We start from the raw sequence: 20,319 nt of genomic DNA on the forward strand, positions 1-20,319 counted from the left end.
CAGACTTACCTATCCCTGTAAAAATCTCTGTAGCCTCGTCTGTAGCAGGGCAAATATATGAATTTGGTAGCCTGGCTCTGATAAATCTGGTACACTCAAACACTGGTACCTATAGGAACAAAAATATACTATATTAAATGAGGTATGGTTTCTTGAAATCCGTATAATTATAGTACTATCATAATATCAAATCGTGCAACGTATAATTAAAAAAATTATAATTGATTGAAATATGTATATTATACTACTTTGTAAGAAGTACACTAATCTGAATTATAATCAAAGGATTTTCAGTAAAAATCGTTTGAAATTATACGACCAATTTTATCACACATGATATTACCATTTTTTTAAATTAAAAATTAAAAACTCGTATTAAAAAAGTCGATTTTTTTCCAATTATAGACTTACCTATCATTTTTTAATCTGCAGGCTAGCCTGTAGCCTCGCCTGTAGCTGGACAAAGAGATGAATTTGATAGCCTTAAATCTGGCACACTAAAACACTGAAAGAAAAATTACTATATATTAAATGAGGTATGGTTTGTAAAATTCTGCAAGAATCAGAAGTGTTTAAATACCTACGCTAATATTATAGCGAGTGATTATAATAATAATTTTTTAACTAGTTTAAAAAAAACAAATCTAAAGCCGCAAAAAATTAAATATAGTGTTACACTGACGAAAGTCGAAGCACAATGGACAGAACACTGGTACAAAAGCTTCTGACTTTGACGACTTTGTTGCCGGTTAAAAAGCTGCAAAGGGACTGCGAATTCTGCTTGAGTGGACTGTGTCATTGTTGCTTTCTTCCTCTCTCTCTCTCTCTCTCTCTCTCTCTCTCTCTCTCTCTCTCTCTCTCTCTCTCTCTCTCTCTCTCTCTCTCTCGTCCTCGCAGATGTGGGGGAAGTTTGGCAGTAGGCTATGCGTAAGTTTTCCTCGAAGTCAAAACCGATACACGCAGTTAAAAAAGAAACGAAGGCACGGGCTGGTCATAAGTATCGTCGCCTTGAGCATGAAATCTGACTCGAAGCTATAGATTGTTTTGTTATGAACATTCCTCTTGCGCGCGCTGAGACTTTTTGTATCGTTGGACCTGCAGCGTGTTGCCTTGTACTTTTATCAATGGCTTCACTATGAATGCATACCATTCATTTAGAAATAAGTACGTTGAAATAATACCGAAAAATACTAAAAAGTTAAATCATTTTTTTATGTTTGTTCGAGAAAATCGAATCGAACAAAATTAAAGTGAAACCAATAAGAGTTTCTGTAAAATCAAAAAGAAGTGATCAAAAAATCATCACAAACATTTTATGTAATTGCTTTTAATTGTATTCTGTAACAAAATTTGTGGCGTAATTTATCAAAGTATGCATCCTACAAAAAGTTCGGAAAAAGCTTATTCAATAATATGAACTCGTTCAAAAATTCTTTGCATTGAAATAATGACATTTAAAAGTTTTATATGTATACAACTCAGAAGTAACAATACGGTGATTAACAATTTTGTTATAAGTGATTAAGTATCTTGTATATGGATGTATGTACTATATACCTCATATATGAATGTACTAGTAATATTTATTCACACGATTATTATTTTCTTCCAACTTTTGAAAAAACGATTATAAAATTACAATTACAAGATGTACTACGTACTCAGTCCAATTTTTTGTAGAGTGTGGTGTGCAGGAATAAAGAGAAATACATTTTTTCTTTAATTATTTATTTATTGATTTACTTAAATGGAAGGCAATCGATCAATTCGCAACAAATAAAAATAAATAACACTTTCTCTCTCTCTCTCTCTCTCTCTCTCTCTCTCTCTCTCTCTCTCTCTAGCAATATAATAATATTAATAATATTATTAATAATTATATACTCGACCGTTACTTAGAACTATCCGAATAATCAAAAATTGATTCAATGCTTAACAAAACGCACATCATTCCACCTTTCGGTCGTAAAAATTACAAAATACATTTGTTTTTAACATTTTTCTTCCTCGCTTCTCACACAGTTCTTCTCAAAAACGTCGATTTTGCACGCGCTTGGCTCTTGAACACGCGAGGGCTTTTTATACATTTTTGATTTCGTCATATTGGTAAGCGCATCAAGAGGAAGAATTTTCAAAATTCACGAGACCGCGTGCAAAACGGAAGAAGGTCAGAACACCTAGATATGATGGCAGACTACCAGATTTGCACAGCCTGACAGATAATCAATTATGCGCAACTTCATGAGCCATAAAACAAAACTCGATGATTCACACAATCGCGATGAATAGCATTTTCGATTCGTACAATCATAATAATAATGATAATAATTACAATAATAATAAGAATAGTACTGATAATAATAATAATAATTATTATAATAATGATTACAGCAATAATTCTTTAAATAATAATAATAGTTATAATAATAATATCTGTATCGCATTTGCGCCTTAATTTTAAAAGGGCGTTCAAAAAATAAAGCACCTGGATCTCAGCGCCTTTGCACGTGAATAATCTCATGTGACCTTAGCTTTTGTATTGTTTTTTTTTTCAAGTAAACTAAAAAACTGATTACCATTTTATTATCTATCGCATTCTACTGCACCATTCGTAATTATATTACAATATATTACAAAAAACAATAAATTTTTATTGTCATGGCAAAATAAGTGTTAAAATTGAAAATCGGTCGCTACCTTATTTAATAGCGCTTGAAACTCCCATTCTAATAAGATCTAGATCATGCATTTTTTTTTTTTGTTTTAGTGTAAAAATATTGTTAGATTATATTTGTTTACTTGAACCAAGCGCAAATACTTTCTGTTATCGATACAAAATAATGATAACGGCCGATTTCTTGAAGCACAGAAGATTTAAACTAAACATTTTTTTGTATTTATCGAGGTTAGTTTCAAAGCGTTTTTTATTTCCACTGAAATGCTCTACTTGACGGACCAATAGTTGTTTCTAAGTACGAAATAGGATGAAAAGGAGTATACATAAATGCAGAGAATGATAAAGAAGTCCGAGCCATATATTATAGTCAATGAGTTAATTTATGCGTTTATGTTCATGCTTCCGTTCTAAATGCACTTATAAAAACCTCTACGAAACTCGCTATTAAAAAGACAATAGAGATAAGTTGGAACGAGGAACATACATGTAATGTACGGGTAAGTATAGGCTCATCAAGACTTTAGGAATTGTCCGTCGATCGTCTGGAATGTTGACCATTATTATTATTTTTGGCAGATTTTTTTCACGTTTTTAATTTTTATTTCAGTGGAAATTTTCTATTCAGGAGAAAATATATTACGCTATAGAAACGAGCCTCGCAGTTATAATATGATTTTTTTTAATCTAAAATGAGAATAAATATTTTAAGTTTAACATTTAGTTCGTAGATGAAAAAAGTGTTGCGAGAAATAGCAAACATAAATTTTTTATTAGCGATTAGCTATTTTTATCTATGAATTGCACAAACAATAATTTCTGTATCCCGCAAGAGCACATGGGTTTCAACAATTATTCTTACGGACACAAACACTCGATTCGTAAAAAATAATAATGATGAATGACATCGAGGATGATGGAAATTCGAATACACTCGCTGGTTACATTATTGTAATATTAGTAATATAGCCACAGTGATGGCCGTCGCGATCGTTAATTCTAGATAACAAGATTTATTAATTTCACTACTCAAGCATTTTCTTATTAGATACGTTGATAAAGAAGCTTCAGTGTTGAAAGAAAAAGAGAAAAACACTGGAATGTCACAAGAAAAATTGGATGTGAATTTCAGATGTTAAATGGATGTAGGCTAGTACACGAAACGTTGAAGAGAATCAGCAACACATTATTATTACGAAATTGAAGTTGATAGGAGAAGAAGCATCAGATAAACGACCGCGACCGCTATCTGACAGGCAGTACGATTTTTTTGTTTTTGTTTTTTTCCTCTATATTTTCTCTTGATTAAATATCGTTTCCCGCCTAAAAAACTCGAAAAGTCATGCAGTTATTATTTTGAAAACGTTTACATGCTCAATTTTTGAACATCACATGCTCTTGCTTTACATATATATTTGCACCTGTGCCTATATATGTCGACTAATATGCGTAGCTTCATATTTGTTAAAAATAATATTATACATTATTATTAGGATAACATTTTTATCGTTTGTTCTCGAGGGGTTATAGGCGTTACGGTCTTAAGAACTCAAGCAGCACACCGCGGTAGCAGGCTCTCGATGCTAATGCTAGACGCGATTGTTTTTCTCTAGTTTCTCGGGGGTTTTCTTTGGAGAGAATTTCATTCACTGATTTTCTTAACTGGCTTAACTAAAGGCTCGGGTCGCGCTTCTGGCATGTGAACTCAGTGTCACAGGGACAAGGTCATTTGCCTTCCGATTGCCGATTTTGCGTCTGTCATTCTGTACACACGAGATACAATTTTCAAGCATCGAAAATTCGATACGGAAAAGACGGCAATCGGCAAGATGCGAAAGCGAACGTAGCGCTAAAATCTTACAATAAAGTACAATGGATAAACCGCGATCGACGTACGCGAGACAAGTCTACATAGTTTGTCATCTTATCAGGCATAGAGGCATACACGCAACAGGGTTTACAATGATAATCACGCAAAGCCAATCGAGCTATTGCGGTAAGTATATAATTCGTAGGCAACACCCATTGTCACTATAAAAAAAGAGTCCTTACACGATCTAACCTAAGACGAGTGGGCCTGTATACATTGTACATGCAGTACGTGTCCGAAGCGTCGTCGGCGTTTAAGTACACAAGGTGAAGCCCCAGCTAGCGGCGGATGGCCGATTAGGCTCCGGCTAGGTGGCGAAGTCGACCTGTCCGTTGTCCCAGGTGAGGGGTAGATCGGACGACATCTTGAAGTCGGAGTCCTCGATGTTGAAGAGATCGTCGAAGGGATCCTGACTGTTGCCAAGCAGCGGGTCATAGAGATCGTTGTTCGCCTGCGAGGATGAGGAGGTCGTGTGATGGTTCAGGGTAGGTGTACTGGCGCACGTGGTCGTGGTGACCGAGGAAGGCGGCGACTGGGGCATGAGGGACTCGAGCCAGTCGGGCTCGTCCATGTCCATGGGCATGTCGCCGATGTCCATGAACTCCTGGGGCGTCTCCATCTTGTCGCCGAAGTCGCAGTCCAGCTGGCCGAAGTCCATCGTGTCCAGGTCCAAGCCCAACTCCTGTGAAAAAAGCAAGATTAGAAGAGTCCCGACAGCGCTCCAACTAGATGGCATGCAATTGGCGGTCGAGTCATACCTTGAGATCCAAATTGGCGTTGTCGGATGAGGTGACCTCCTGCGGGGGCTGGGGATCGGGCGAGTTCTGATGGACCGACTGCGGGCTGAGCAGCATCGCCGCCTCGAGCTCGGCCTCCGAGCCCAGCAGGTCCGTCGTGAAACTCGACAGCTTGTCCTGTTGCTGTTGCTGCTGCTGTTGTTGAAGCGCGCTGGGCAGCTGAACGCTGAAGGTGGCGAGGGGCAGCGGGGGCGGCGGGGGAGGTTGCGCCTGGGGCGCGGGGCTGCCGCACTCGCTCTGCGTCACGTCCATGGGGCTGGCAGCGGCGAAAACGAGGGACTGCGTCGGGCTGTCGGCCGCAGCGCTCAGCACCAGGCTCTGCGGTATCTGGCGGTTCGGCGTCGTCGGGGTCAGTGGGTCCTGCGCCGCACTCGGTGGCAGCTCGCCGCTGTTGATCAGGATCTCCAGCACGTCGTCCACCATCTGACTCTTGACCGGACTCTTTTGCACCGGCTCGATCTTAACCTGAACGACAAATTCGCAGACACGTCGTTAGCAGAGCGAGAGGGGGGCAATAAGGGAGAAGAACAACGATACCGCAAAAGTCATACCTTCAGCAGCTTGGCAGCTTCGTCGTACTGGGGCGGAGGCGGCTTGACGTCCTCGGCGCTCGAGACGAGCTGCTGCTGCTGCTGTTGTTGTTGTTGTTGTTGTTGTTGCTGCTGCTGCTGCTGCTGCTGCTGCTGTTGTTGTTGTTGCTGCTGCTGCTGGCTCTGGGCTTGAGCGACCAGCGCGCCGAGTAGCGAGCCGTTGATCTTGGTGGTCTTGGCCAGATTGAGAACGATGGCAGCGGGCACCTGCACGGTAGTGGTGCCGTTGCAGTTTTTGGTCTGGTTCTTCTTGTTGTTGATGGCCGTGAGGGTGGCCGAGTCGATGATGGCCGCCGCGTTGTTCGGCTGAGCCTGGAGGAAGGCGGCGAGGCTGGCCTTGGCGTTGTGCTGCTGGAAAGCGAGGTGCTGGGCCTGCTGCTGGGCCTGCTGCTGGTTCTTCTGCTGCTGCAGCTGCTCCTGCTGGAGCTGCTGCAGGGTGCGCGTGAGCATTTGCTGCTGCATCTTGTTCTGGAGGTGCTGCTGCAGCATGAGCTTCTCCGTACGCACCGGATGGTTCTGGAACTGCTGAAACTGCTGCTGCGTGCGCAGTTGCAGCAGCTCGCGCTGGAGCTCGCTGATCCTCTTGCGGTACTGCTGCTCCGTGGCGATGTTGTCTGCAATACGAGCCGATGGTCATTCGAACGGCTCGACGGGCAAATTGAGTTAGAGAGTTAAGTATGTAGGCGTCTCTCACCTGGTGGACTCGAGGAGTCGTCCTGCTCGCTGCCGTGCGGCGAGTCGATCCTCGGACTGTTGACCGGCTCTTCCTTGGGCGAGTTGGGGCTCTTGTGGGAGCTCGACTCGTCGGCGGACATGGGCGCGGGCGTGTCCATGAGAATATGGCCCATCTTGGTGACGTGCTGGCCGTTGGAGCTCGAGGTGACGTTGCCGCTCGAGGACTCGGTGAAGGGCTTCAGCCGCTCGATCAGCTGGGGCTTCGAACCCGACACCGGTAGGTTCCGACGCTTCAGCTCGACCTTCAGGTCGCTGACCTTCATGTCCTCCAGTTTGCCGAGTGGCCTGAGGGGCGGCTGCTCGGAGGGGTTGCTCGAGGCGTTCGAGGACGCTGGACTGGGGGCACTGACGCTGACGCCGCTGACGCTACCGCTGTCGCTAGCAGCACTACTGCTCGTCAGCGAGATGGGCTTCGTCCCCGCGGGCAGGATCAGCTGCGGGTACTGTTGGACACAAGAAATACCGACACACATGTAGCGTCTCTCTCTCTCTCTCTCTCTCTCTCTCTCTCTCTCTCTCTCTCTCTCTCTCTCGCTCTCTATCTCCACTCTAGGCTTTTTCAATTTAATTAAGATTCCCCCGACGAGTTAACTGCTCTCGAATTAAGCGCCGACGTTTCGAGGAAGCGTGAAGTGCGCGCGGGGACCTGTTCGTCGAACTTGTTTCTTTTGTTTCAGCGAGCGACAGAGTGAGAGCCGGGCCCCCAGGCTCTTTATGTATTCTAATGAGATTGTCCCGCGTTTTCACGCTCCTTTAACCGCCGTAATTGCTGATAATGGGGGAATTATCGTCGTCGAGAGCAGCTTCGCTCCGGAGGAGCCCTGCACCTTGCACGCACACATGCAGACGATTACATAGCGGGAATGCCAACCGACCCAGCACCATGAATGTTAGATACTTCTCTCAGAGTGCAGCGACTCATATTCCTACTTTCATACGTATCTGTACGGGGGACTCTAAGCATTAGCGAGGCTGCTTACCGAAAGTAAATGGAAATTCAGCTTCCTTTGTCTTTGATCGACGTGCAGTTTTTAATGATTTCGTTAGCCGTCGTTCTCTGCGTAGTAGGTGCATGATTTTCCACAGGTATTAGCAAACCTTGCAATTTCGAAGCTGTACCAACGCCTCGGAGTTTTGCAGAGTTTCAGAATTTTTCGAAAGTACGAGAAACGTCGATGTGAGTTTCGGTGAAACAGTTACCAGAAGTGAAAAAATTAGTGTGATCGAGGGTTTTAAATTACATATCCACGTTATAACAACGTATTGTTAGTGAGTGAATGTAGATAGTGGAAAGTATGAAAAATTAGTTGTATACCAAGAGAACCTGAATTTCCGCTTAGTTTCGTATGAAAGCCTGATTATTTGCATTTCAAATTGCTCGATACAGCGTGAATGAAAAGTAGACAATTTTAGTAGAATATTTCAGCAATATGAAAGTGAGACTAACCATTCTCTGTTGATGAATCGGTCCGCTTCCCTGTTGAAAGTACACAAGAATAAAAAATTCGTTATTACAAGAAATCATCGAGGAAATGTATTTCCTATATAGTACCGTGCGATCAAAGAAAAAAATTCTCCGTTTAATTACAGCTCGAATGTCTGCTCGTGGAGAGGTAAAAAGAACGTTATTTAATACATTTAACCGCGATGTAGCGAAAACGGCCGGCGTATATAGGAAAAAACAACGAACTCGAAACAGCGCCAAAGAAAAAGATTCCCGGTAATAAATTGCATGTTCGAAAACATATATATTCGCTTAATGATGCTAACCGTACGCGCGAGTTCCCCATTAAAGAGCGCAATAAAAAGCCAGCATAAGGACGGGCGGATTTTAGGAGCATTTCTTTCGCTCGTCTAAAATCCGCGCGTCTCGCGTATTCGTTCCTTAATGATAAAATTACCATGTTCTTAATCTCGACCTGCCACTGAAGGAAAAGTTGCTGCTGCTGCAGCATAATCTCGTAGCTAGTCTCGTTCTGCGGCGCAGATGCGAGGCCGGAAGTCGACGAGGAGCTGCTGGTCTTCTGAGCGTTTGGCGGGCCCTGCAAAGCGACATACGCACATTATACATCCGCGATCCGAGTCTGATATACGCTGTGATCGTGGACCAACGGGGGACTTTCGCCCAAAGCGAGGCGCGACAAGCATCGGCGATCGCCTCCTCTGCGCCTGACAAGTTGAAGGCGGCGCGACGCGGAGTTTTGCTTAATGCGAAACTGGATCCGCGCGTGAGAAAATTTTTTTTTCGCCGACTCGCTGCGAGAGGATCACGGGACCGACGCGATGATTAATACGTCGCCGCGCAGGATTGCGAGCCGTCGCATGAAACGGACGGCGGGAATAAGTATCGATACGCGCGACGGTAACCTGTCCGGGCGGGGCGAAACAACGCATAAAAAACTCTGTTAATTCTCCCGGCTTATCTGCTCTTACACTCGCGCAACAGCAATAATCTATATTATTAATTCAGCTGTAAAAGCGCTCGAGGCCGAAAAATAAACACGCGAATAAAGGCGCTACGGGCGTGTACGTACCGCGTGCGCGCCGCGTCTTTGTCGAATTAGCCGCGCGGCGCAGTAATGATCGGACTCTACGGCTTACACGGCGAAATCGCCGTGTAAAACAGTAAATTTACATTACGATAATTAGCGGCGAGCCGCGTAAGTTTTCTTCGGGAGAGACAGAGAGAACCGCGTGTACTTAACGACTTCCGCCCCCTCTCGCGCCGCGTAAAAATCGGCCGAGTGAGCGCTTGTTATCAGGGCGCAAATTTACGCGCTGCTTTAAAAAAAATAACGAACGGCTGCCGCGGCGTCTCTCCTCAGAATGTCCGCGAGTAATCCGATACGCGATTGACAAATTTTCCGAGAGCCGTCCGGTTGTGCGGCGCATCGAAGCCGATAGTCATCGGACTCATCGGCTGCTGCTGCTGCTCCTCCTCCTCTTCATCGAGTTCGCCCGCTCTCGCTTAAGTGCAATTAGCGCTCGAATTACTCAGGGCTAACGAGGTTGCCCTACTCGGCCGATCGCGGGACTTAATCGCACGATGCGATCTTTCGAAGGCGAGAGCGGCGGAAAGAGAGAGAGAGAGAGAGAGAGAGAGAGAGAGAGAGAGCGAGAGAGAGAGAGAGAGAGAGAGAGGAGAGACTGCGAGAAGTGAGCGAAGCCGATCGGGAAGTCGCGCGTTTGTAGATTACAGTTCGGAGTCATGCGCCGAAGGCTCGTTTCGGCTTGGAAAGTGCGTCTGAGCGCGCGAAATTAATTGATCGTTGTATTTTCGCGTTATCTCGCTGCGTCAATTTCGGAGTTAATTGAAAGGAAGGATAAACGCGAAGACAAAAGAAGTGAGGCGCGCGGCCGTATAATACCAAAGACACCGACGGTAAAGTGCGCTAAGGGACGCGATAGGCTGCGCGCGGTCGCTGCCAGGGAGAAGAGTTAGATACTCGCGGAAAAATTGTCATCCTCGCGCGCAGTATAAAGCGAGAAGGAGATAAGAGCTGCAGTTGCGACGGAAGGGATAAATAGAGAAAAGCGATCGCGCTCGTAAAGCCGGAGAGAGAAATCGGAAAAGTGGATAGAGCCGGGTATAAAAGATATTGGAAGAAGAAGAGGCGGAGGAGAGCAGCCGTGCGCGATGCGGAGAGAGAGGAACAGGAGGAGTGAGCGAGAGCCTCAGGGAGTTATCCGGCGCAGATCGGAGCGTCCCTTTTTGCAACTCGTGCGCGTGGCCCGGTGTAATTGAACGCTGCCGCGACAAAAAACGAGCGTGCGCGTCGTTCGAGTTTTAGGACTCGGGATTCCGGAAGTTTGCGTTACGTGCGCACGAGAAGCTCCTTTGCGATCGCTACGCCGCGCGTTTAATGATCTCGGCCAAGTTGTTTCGCGAAATTTCGACGGCGGCGAGGCACTTTCGTGCTTAAAATATCGCAGCTCTCGGGATGAAAACCGACCTTGTACTCGTGGAACTTGATGGTCCTGGTCTTGGGCTGGCTCTTGGTCTTGGACTTCTTGCGGTTCTTGTCCTTGCCGGGCGCGTCGCTGCGCTGCTGGCCGCCGGTCGCGGCGGCGATGGGACTAGGCTGCGGCCTCGGGGTGATGGCCGCCGGTGGCGAGGCTATCGAGATGTTCGACAGCGGACTGAGGCTGGACGTCGTCGAGCCCAGCGACATGGGACTCGGCGCCGGGGCCAGCGGCAGCAGTGTCGTCGTCGAGGACATGCTGCTCGCCGGACTCGCCTGCAACAGAATACGAGGTTATAATCGACGTGCGTTAATACTCATTATGCAATATGGATTATCGTGAGTGCGTACAATCGAGATGAGCAGCGGACTGTCGGCTACCTGTGCCGCGACGTGCTGGCCCTGCTGCTGGAGCTCCTGGTTCCCGACGACGGAGTTGCAGAGCTCGGCGAAGGTCTGTATGTTGGAGGTCTCGACGCTCTGGGCCGCCGGTTGCTGCTGCTGCTGTTGCTGTTGCTGCTGCTGCTGCTGCTGCTGCGCGAGGCTGGAATTCTGGAAGACGGGCGAGGTGGAGGTGACGACGACGGCGCCCTCGGTCGTGGGTATGCTGAGGGAGACTGTGACGATGCCGGCGGACGTGGCGGCGGTCTCGAGGACATCGGCTGTGCCCGTCGTCGCCGTCGTCGCCGTCGTCGCCGTCGTCGTGCTCGTCGTCATCGTCGTCGTCATCGAGGGGCTCGTGCTCGACCTCGAGGCGACCTCGAGCGGCGGCGAGGGTGCGCCACCCTCGGAGCTCTGCGAGTCATCCTCGAAGGTGATGTAGTGGTCCGGGTGCTGGGGCTTCGTCAGCTGACCCTCGCATGTCGCCTTGAAGGGGATGTGGCCCTCTGCGCGGGGAGAGACGGGTAGGATTATCTCATACCGTTTAGCGGTGCGCGCTATTGAAACTTGAAAACAAAAAACATAGGATGGGAAGAAACACCGACCTTTGACGGCCCGCTCGATGGGCTCCTCCGTGTGGAGTATGTTCTTCTGGATGAGCTCGAGGGGTCCGGGCCTGTGGCTGAGCTGGTCGTTCAGCTGGTCGGCCAGGCGGGCCTTCTTGAGCATGCGCTGGCGCTCGGCCAGGCTCGGGTCAACGTGGCCGACGTCCTCGAGGATGTGCTGCCGCACGAGCTCCTCCCTGCCGGGCCTCTGCTGAATCTTCGCCTTCAGCAGGTCGCCGGTCTTGCGTCGCTCCAGCTGTTTCGCCTGCTCGTGGAAAGCCGGCGGCGTTTTCAGAGCTGCAACGGAAAATCGTTCAGTCGTAGCTATATAATTGTCGTCGTCGGCGCGCGTCGATATGACGGATGGTCGGCTTTTCTCTCTCTCTCTCTCACTCTCTCTCTCTCTCTCTCTCTCTCTCTCTCTCTCTCTCTCTCTCTCGAGAAGAAGAAGAAGAAGAAGAAGAAGAAGAAGAACGCGCTCGCGCCTCGAGCGAGTGAAATGTTTGTCATCCCCGTTTTTGCCGCCGGTGACGCGCTGCCTCACGCAATTACGAAACGTTTGATTGCGAGCGTTTAGAACAATTCGAGGGAAGGGCATCGGCGAAGAGACAGCAATCATAGAAAAATTCCCGCAGCCCGAGCCGAGCGCTTTTTTCCAGCTCCGCGTGGCCCCTCTCGATTAATCCACTTACCGGCTAATTATCCCCGCGATTATCGCGATAACTAGAGAGAGAGAGAGAGAGAGAGAGAGAGAGAGAGAGAGATGGGGGGGGGGGAGACGGATATCTCGAACGCACGTACGCGCAGGCACAATTGTAAGATGCGGACACGTGTGGCCGTTAATCGCTCGTCAATTACCGATCTACGTCGGGGCTTTTTTGCCGACGAAACACCCCGAATCGAAGCCTCGAAGCGTCGACCAAGAGCAACAGCTGAACGCGATGCTACGCGCGCGACGACTACGTCCTGGACTTTGTTCCTCTTTTTCCGCCTCGTCCCGCTTAATTTAACGCACTCGTCGCCCGGATCACGTCCAGCCCTCGAGGAAGATTCCGCTGAAACGATAAGGCAGTTGACTTTTTTCGCGGCCGAGTTTGATAATTAGCGCGCCGCTCGTGAGCGCTCGATGGAAATGAAAAGTCGCGTATAATTGCGGCGTATCGGCAATTTGCGACGGAGCGTGCGTCGAAATTGTGGCGGGAAAAAATTGATTGGCAGCTCTCGTAACATGTGTATCAAACGACAGTTTACCGGGAAGCGGAGAAAAACTTACGAGGCACGATTCCTTGGGCGACTAGTTGGTTGTACGGCCGCCTAAGCATCAGCTTCACCTTCAGCGCTGCAACAGAAAAACAATACTAATTAGTACACCGGATTCGTTATTTTTCCTATACACGCCGTTGTCTGCGCTCGCTTTTATCACCGGATTCCTCGGGCTTGTACAGCTGTGTGCGGCACATAGCTCGCCGGGGACGTATATATGCAAAGCGAGGTTCGTTACACTCGTTGCATTTTCCAATCGGCGTCGCAGAACCAGTTTTGATCCGCCGGACGGAATGACAGGAGAGGATCGGCAAAAAGCTGCGGGGTCCTCTCGCGGCTGAATTTCCCCGCGCCGTGCGACGCGCGGTGGCACGCGGGCCCGCTCGCGCGCGCGCATACATATATACAAATTAACACACAAAGGAGTCCGGGAATATATAAATATACGCGCACGCGAGCGGGGTGGACCGCGCGGCGGCATAAATCGCCGGCGGAAAAACAATCGAGCGCCGCAATCTGAATTCAAAGCTCGTCGTAGCGCAGCCTCCGATTTGCGAAACTAGCCCCGCGTTCCGCGCTATTCTTATCCTCCGCGCGTTTACACGGCTGAAAATTTCCGCGTGCGTATAAGCGTGCACGCGCGCGAGTCCCTCGCATTGCTCGGGCTTTTTCTGCGCAGCGCGGAGAGCTATTCGAGCTATTGCGTTTGCTGCCTCGCTCGCTCTCGAAGTGATTTATAATTGGCCAACGAGATTTCATTTTAGTGCTTTTTACCTCCTTACACCTCGCTGACGGCCGACTAAATTACGGCGCTAATAGTTCTCGAATTCCTTTTTCCCAGCGCGCGTCGAGAACTAAATTAACGGCGCGATACGGCCGTTCATTTTGCGCGCCTGCCATTTAGGCCACCGTGCGAAATTCGAAAGTTCCATTTCCCTACTGCAGTCGAGCGCGACATCACACCCAATTAACGTCCCTTATGCCACCGCTGTGGCGGTGGAAATTCAGAAAATCATGCCGAATTTCCCGAGTCATCGGCCCCGATTATAATTGCTGCGCCGAGTGCCCAGGATTCCAGGGGTGATGAGTCGGGCACTTAACGCGGGCCACGCGCGCGGACCCACTGATTACGGGCCGACGAGTCGAGGGATGCGAAAAATCCGGCGCGGCGAAATGCGTGTCTTTGAACAGCTTTCACACCGCTGGGGCTGCTATGGACTGAGATTATTCAGTTTGAGCTGCTCTCGGTGCGGATGGAAAGCTGTAACGCGTATACGCGTGCCGTTGTGTAAGACGCGAAAACACTTGACAAACATTCTTTCTCGCTTGGCGAGAGACGGTCCGTCAGGTGTCTCTGAGACTTTTGTCGGCGCTGACAAAGGAAGAAAAAGTACGCGTATCATTTTTCATATGGCAAATTGCTCCTCTCGAGAGCAGTCTCCCTTTGAGAGACGAATAAATGCGTGACCATTGAGAGGAGATAAAAGAGGCATATCAAAGAGGTACTAGAAATTGGACGACGGGCGATTCGCCGAAAATCTCGTTGCGCAACGGTTCTCTAGCTCGTCTCAGCTGGCGATGCGTGTAACACATGCTGCGTACCTACTACTCGCTGGCTCTTTTGCGATTTGACGCGTGCGATTAAGTCTGCGCGCTGACCTAAAAAGCAGCATCCATTCGCGCGCTGATTTATGATGGGGAATCCTCTCCACGCTGTGAACTTTCCATTTCTAAAGGCGACTATTGATTCGGCTGATCAAGCATCATCGATTGACGGACAATTACGCGGGCCGTCCATCAGGTGGATTCTTCTTGGGCGGCACGAAACTGTCGAAAATCAGGCGCTGTTGAACTTGAAAAATAATGCGCTGCAGTAGCGAGGAATTCGCGGTAACGAATTGTAGATTTGCCTCACGAGCTGCATATGTGCGTGCACGCGGTCATAACGCTCGCTGATTGGGATTCCGAGCGCGACGTTGATATTTATTGTTTCGAGTTTCGATGCTGATATTACGCATTTCCCGTCATTGTTTGCAGGCGGCAGTCGGCGCTCGAGCGACATTTCTATACACCTATATACCCCGTGCGCGCCGCAATACACTTGCCGACGCTTGGGCCCTGACGGCTCGGATGACAGATGTGGCTTTTATCGCGCTCTTAACGTTTCCTTTGTCTCGTCGGGGCGATATTCCACCGCGGTAGCCTGCATTTGTACTCCGTGTACTATGCCTTCTTCTCGCGCACTCGTGTAAATAAAGGAGAGATAAAATCGTCTGGCAATTCGCGCGGCGCGTGTAATGTATGTTAATTAAAAGATGATTGATGAAGTTTTAATAAGCATGCGGAATTAAATTCTTAAAATATCATACGCGCGGCAACCGGGAGCAAAATATAGAATTGCAAACAAGCGATCGGGAGAGCGTCACAGAGACGGCAACAAAACGGCAATAATCCGCCGGCGCAGTCGAGTCGTACGGAGGCATTGAATCAAAGGGGGCAAAAAAACCGTGAAGCCCGAGAGAGAAAGAGAGAGCAAGAGGACAGCAGCGGCAGCGGATAACTAGAAAAAGTTGGGGGAGATCGAAGAGAGAAGGAGAGAGAAAGAGAGAGAAAGAGAGAGAGCAATGATAAAATGAGAATGAGAGGCCGCTGCGCCGAGCGCGAACGCGACGCAGAAAGAGAGTGAGAGAGAGAGAGAGAGAGAGAGAGAGAGAGAGAGAGAGAGAGAGAGAGAGGCGAAAAAGAAGAAGAATGCAGTTTATTAGTGCCCGGAGCATTTTGCCCCCTAGGCGTTGAAAAAAGCGTGCGTTTGTGAAACATTCCAGCTGCCAGTTGTAGCGATGCCATAATGACGCGACTTATCCGCGCCGACGCGCGAACGGTTGCTCTCTCGCTCGCTCTCTCTCTCTCTCTCTCTCTCTCTCTCTCTCTCTCTCTCTCTCTCTCTCTCTCTCTCTCTCTTTCTCTCTCTCTTTCTCTCTCTCTCTCTCTCCGCAGCTCTATACACTGTTGCAAAAAATTCTGATAAGATCGCGAGATATGTAAGCATGTGTATCTCGACGCGAGCGCGCGCGCACGAGATGTTTCTCAAAGTTCGATACATTATGCGTGCGAATCGCCGCGGAGCAGAATATGATATCCGTCTGCCGCCGGTATTACGCCGAGCACTTACGCCGACTAATCAATGCTTCTTTCGCGCGCTGCGCTATTTTATTCGTCGATTTGTCCTTATGAATCGGCGGGTAATTAATTGATCGGCATTTTAATTGTTATATCCCTGAGCAACGAAGAGCGGAGCTGCATTATTTATGTATTTCGACGGGGCAGCTGCAGGCCTTATTTTAATTGTGATTTATAACCGTTGTGCGTATTTTCGCTACATACAACTATACCACGTATAGACTTTTTTGCGCTTATAAATTACGCATCGACGAAATTTCTATAGGATACGCGCGTTTGTCTAAGCTCGTTGGTAAAATCAATTACAGCTTGGTCTCGGCCAATAACCACGTACTCCGAAGCACATAGCCGCCGCCGGAGCGCATTGCGCGCGAATCCGGAATGTATAGTAGTAGCGCACCGGAAAGCGTCCGCAAAAAACATTGTATGCAAATGCGCCAGTCAAGCTAAACTGTACGCACACGAGTGGGGAACAAGAGCGGAGCGAGAAGGGGGATCGCGAGTCGAGAGCGTCGCCACCGCGAGAGTAGCGGAAAAGAAGGGAAATCGGAGCGCGCGCGCACGCGAATTACGCGCGGTTTATTCGGCGCGCGCGCACGCCCCGCCTCCCGTTACACATGCCACGCCCTTCTCTTCTAGGCCCCCCCGCGCTCCCCCTCCTCCGCAGAACGCCGCGACGCCGGTTTCTGCATTCGAGAGCGAAAAACTCGCGGACATGTGTGAGAGCCGACTATTCGCGAGCGCGTATTGTGTCGGTCGCGCGCGGAAGGAGGCAGGCGCTCGCCGAGCGACTCGACGAATCACGGGTCGCTTGATCGCTGATTATTCATTTCCAGCCGTCGACGCCGAGCCAATAGCCGCGAATCTGCTGATTTTGATGAATCGATCGCTCGCTCGCGTAATTAACCATTTCTGCGTCTGATGCAAGCTGCGCGCGATTTTCCCCAGAACTCGAATCGAGAATACGACCTGTCGCATGTTCATTTTATCCTTCGCGTCTCTCGAGCGCGCGAGCCGAGGGCTATACCTGTGTTATGGTAATTGCTACACGTGTCCGAAAGGGCGTTAGCGCGGCGGACTTGGCATTGTTTCAATCGGGAGATCGGCCCGCGAAGATCGCTCGGCTTTTCTGCGACGCGACACGGCCGTTTTTCCGTGATCGCAGAGAGCGCGCCGGAATATACTCCGGATCTGCCAGTGTGATTTACAAGCTGTTGATTGTGGTGCGGCGTCGAACGGTAGCGACTCTGCTCTAATTCGTGTAATTATACGGCGGCGGAAAAAAATCGAAACCGAGGAGATATTAAATTACCCAATGCAGTCTGTACTATCGGACAAAAAAAGCCCAACCCATGCGCAGCGTTTTTGTATCGTCGGGGAAAAAGAAGGCCTGTCACAATAAATAATAAGCAGCCGCAGCCGAGGAGCAAAACACTGTCCAAACAAACCTCGCGGGCTATCTCGAAAAAGAGATCTCCTTTTTACCGTCGCGCGCAACAATGTGACGCAGTTCCGAGCGTTTAATCGAGGCTCCGGCGGCGATGATCTATGAATCGATTACGCACCGGACGCGGATTGAATAATTACACGCGCAAAGCGAGTCGGCGCTATCTTCGATCAAATCGCCGCCGCCGCCAGAAGCTTTCACCTCCGCCGTGTATATCAAATGCTTTTCACGGCGCGTCGCCCTTAATGATGATTAATCGCGCGTGGGACGCGAACACGCCGCGGACTATCTTCTCGCTCTTTAATCGCGTGTCCTCGCAGGAGGCTACCGTTATATACTCCGAATTTGCCTTTTAATCTGACCCTTATCGGCTGCCTCCACTTTTCGAAAATTTACCTTCAATGCTCGCCCCGAGCTCTTTTAATCTCGCGACAAACGAGCCGCTGTGTAGCCGAGATTCAGCCGCTCGTCGGCGGCGTATTAAAAGCTCGTAATTATGCCTGAACGCGAGCGAGCGCGGGCGTCCGCTGTCCGGCGACTCGCGTGTCATCATCCCAACGAGTGCAATTTACGAGTCGTCCCTCTCGCGAGAGCAACTGTAAAGCGCGCTCGTATCGTAAAGAGTCGAAATTTCGTTCGTTTCGCATTTCCACGCGCTTTCCCCGTAGCACTCCTAAAGCTCAGCATGCGCGCGAGATTTCGACAATATGCGCGACTGTAAGTAACGGTGCGGGTGCGAGCCGCGGAGGAAAAAAACGAGGAGAAACGGAGGAAACCAGTTTGCCGCGCTTAATGGCGAGCGACGCACTCGAAAGTCCCGCAGTGGAGCGACGTACGAAAAAGACGATTCATAAAAAAGCCCCCGCCGGGGGGGGGGGGGAGAGAAAAAACAACGGGCTCGCGGCCATGTATCACGGCCGCCGGACACCCACACGGGACTACTTAGCCGTTTTTTCTCCTCCTCTCGCTCGGCTCATATGCATGTCGCGAGCGCTTATTAGTTTCTTGTTCTTTCTCCTTTCTCTCTCGCTGCTGCTGCTGCTGCTGCTGTCGCTGCACGAGCGCTAATGCGTATGACGTTACGAGGAATCTCCTCCAAGGTGAATTGCCGTTTCCTGTGTCGCAAGCTGCATCTCCGTATGCGCGCGCGCGTGTGCCAACACATCGGCTCTCACTCTTGTAAGCGGCCTACCCTTCGTTAATGCCGTCTCGTCACCGTTTTTTATGGGCCGCGCTGCTGCGAGCTCGCCCATTGTTTTCGTAATATTCAGAGCTTCATTGTCGACGCAAAGCTCTCGCGGACGGTTTCGAAAATCCGAGGGAGAGGTAATTATGGCGGATAAGAGTTTTTAATTACTGGGTGATGTGCGCGCTAATGCAGATACGGAGGCGAGCGCGACGGGAGAGGAAATTAGCGTTTAATGAAGTCCACTCCATCGACTGATCATGAATCACGCGCCCCGGCGCGGAGTGTTATTGCGTTGTTTATTATTCCAAACAATGTACGTACTCTTTAAAAAGTCATTTTTCCAAAGCTCGCTGTAATCATTCCTGATTCTAAAGACGCAATAAACGTCAGGCGGCTGATCTATCGCCGGCGTTAAATTTTATTTCCCCAGCATGTGTCGAAGAGAAAAATTGGGAAAATATCTAAATAAGAAAACACTTGATGAATATTTACGGCGGATAATCCCCGTGACCACCAACGTACAACACGATAAATTCCCTGAAAAATGAAAGTCCTGCGCTGACGCTGAGGAAGATGTCGTCTCCTCGCGGCTATTCTCGTCTCATTATACGAATGCAGCGTGCCCGGTGTGTTTCTCCGCGCGAAAGTACAAAGAGGACGTCGCGTGATTATCAAACAACGCTAAACGCACGTCCGATAAATAATTTCTCCGTCTCTCCGTAAATCAGAATATTCGTCGGCCTAGCCGCGCGCATCGCTGTCCCTTCCACGGCTTTATTCCCATATTATTATATGCCTGCGCGCGTCCGCAGCGTTGTGTCGTCTCTATTCTTTCGGAGCCGGGCACGGGCAATATATCCGATCTGCGTGGGCGGCCCACGTGGGCTTGACAGCTGAGAGTGAGCCCACGGAAACTGGTTACACCCACAGATAATAGCCGCGCGCGCGCTCGAAAACAGATACCTCCGATTTTATAAGCTGCCCCGCGCTCGATTGTCGTCCGGCTCGCTGGGATTTCGGATTCCTTTTTCCCTCGCGCGTTGCCGTTTTACGGCCGGCGCAGATGGTTTATTGACAACGACTCTATTTGAAGCTCTCCCTTCCTCCGGCCGGAGGAGTTTACGAGCTTTCGCGATAGGATCTCTCTGCCTTCCAAGCTAGGAGAGCCCGATCCGATGTTCCCGGGATTCGATATGTCTAATAAAAGCTGCTCTTTTTATCTCGCGCCGCGCCAAGAGAGAGCCTGGAGATAAGTTCGCGTATCGTAAATTACACGCTTCACAAAAATTGAATAAGCTTTCATCGTGGGAATACGCATCGGCGCTATTTTACTTAAAGACCGCCGGAGGCATACAGTCAATTTACGCGCAAAAGGGCACACGGAGCAATTTCTCGATGAATTAACTCGGAAGATTGAAAACAAAACGCGCGAAGCTTCGCAGAACGAAACTTTTCCCACAGCCGAATACGGGATAATTCGCGCATAATCTCGCATTCCTTAACGCGAGCGATACGCGGAAAAGTGGCATCGGCGCGCAGTACATCAAAGCGCCCTGGTTTTTCATCAATTGCGCCGGTAGAACCTTCCCGGAACACGGGCGAGCGCAGCGTCGCAGAAACGAAATT

The 20,319-nt window shown here is 49.0% G+C and overlaps 1 protein-coding gene and 1 long non-coding RNA gene across 3 annotated transcripts in view; both read right to left on the minus strand.

Annotated features, from left to right (window-relative positions):
- On the minus strand, window positions 1-500 carry LOC116417876. Its single transcript, XR_004228104.1, has 2 exons — window positions 412-500; window positions 1-109 (listed from the first exon to the last, which is right to left on the minus strand). It is a non-coding gene; the product is annotated as an uncharacterized LOC116417876 (long non-coding RNA).
- Window positions 501-1,711: 1,211 nt separating this feature from the next.
- The window catches only part of LOC100115814 (myocardin-related transcription factor A), a 67,493-nt gene continuing 48,885 nt past the window's right edge, over window positions 1,712-20,319 (minus strand). The window contains exons 3-12 of one of the 2 annotated variants that reach the window (XM_031932828.2): window positions 12,888-12,953; window positions 11,615-11,911; window positions 10,980-11,515; window positions 10,620-10,904; window positions 8,568-8,708; window positions 8,114-8,143; window positions 6,626-7,109; window positions 5,893-6,545; window positions 5,303-5,806; window positions 1,712-5,226 (exon numbers count right to left, since the gene is read on the minus strand). In XM_031932828.2, coding sequence (XP_031788688.1) covers window positions 4,852-5,226; window positions 5,303-5,806; window positions 5,893-6,545; window positions 6,626-7,109; window positions 8,114-8,143; window positions 8,568-8,708; window positions 10,620-10,904; window positions 10,980-11,515; window positions 11,615-11,911; window positions 12,888-12,953 — 3,371 coding nt within the window. In that variant the 3' untranslated portion in view covers window positions 1,712-4,851. The remainder of the gene's footprint in view (window positions 5,227-5,302; window positions 5,807-5,892; window positions 6,546-6,625; window positions 7,110-8,113; window positions 8,144-8,567; window positions 8,709-10,619; window positions 10,905-10,979; window positions 11,516-11,614; window positions 11,912-12,887; window positions 12,954-20,319) is intronic. The other variant, XM_031932832.1, reaches the window with a different exon arrangement.

Source organism: Nasonia vitripennis, assembly GCF_009193385.2.
Source record: "Nasonia vitripennis strain AsymCx chromosome 1 unlocalized genomic scaffold, Nvit_psr_1.1 chr1_random0009, whole genome shotgun sequence".
Classification (NCBI taxonomy): domain Eukaryota; kingdom Metazoa; phylum Arthropoda; class Insecta; order Hymenoptera; family Pteromalidae; genus Nasonia; species Nasonia vitripennis.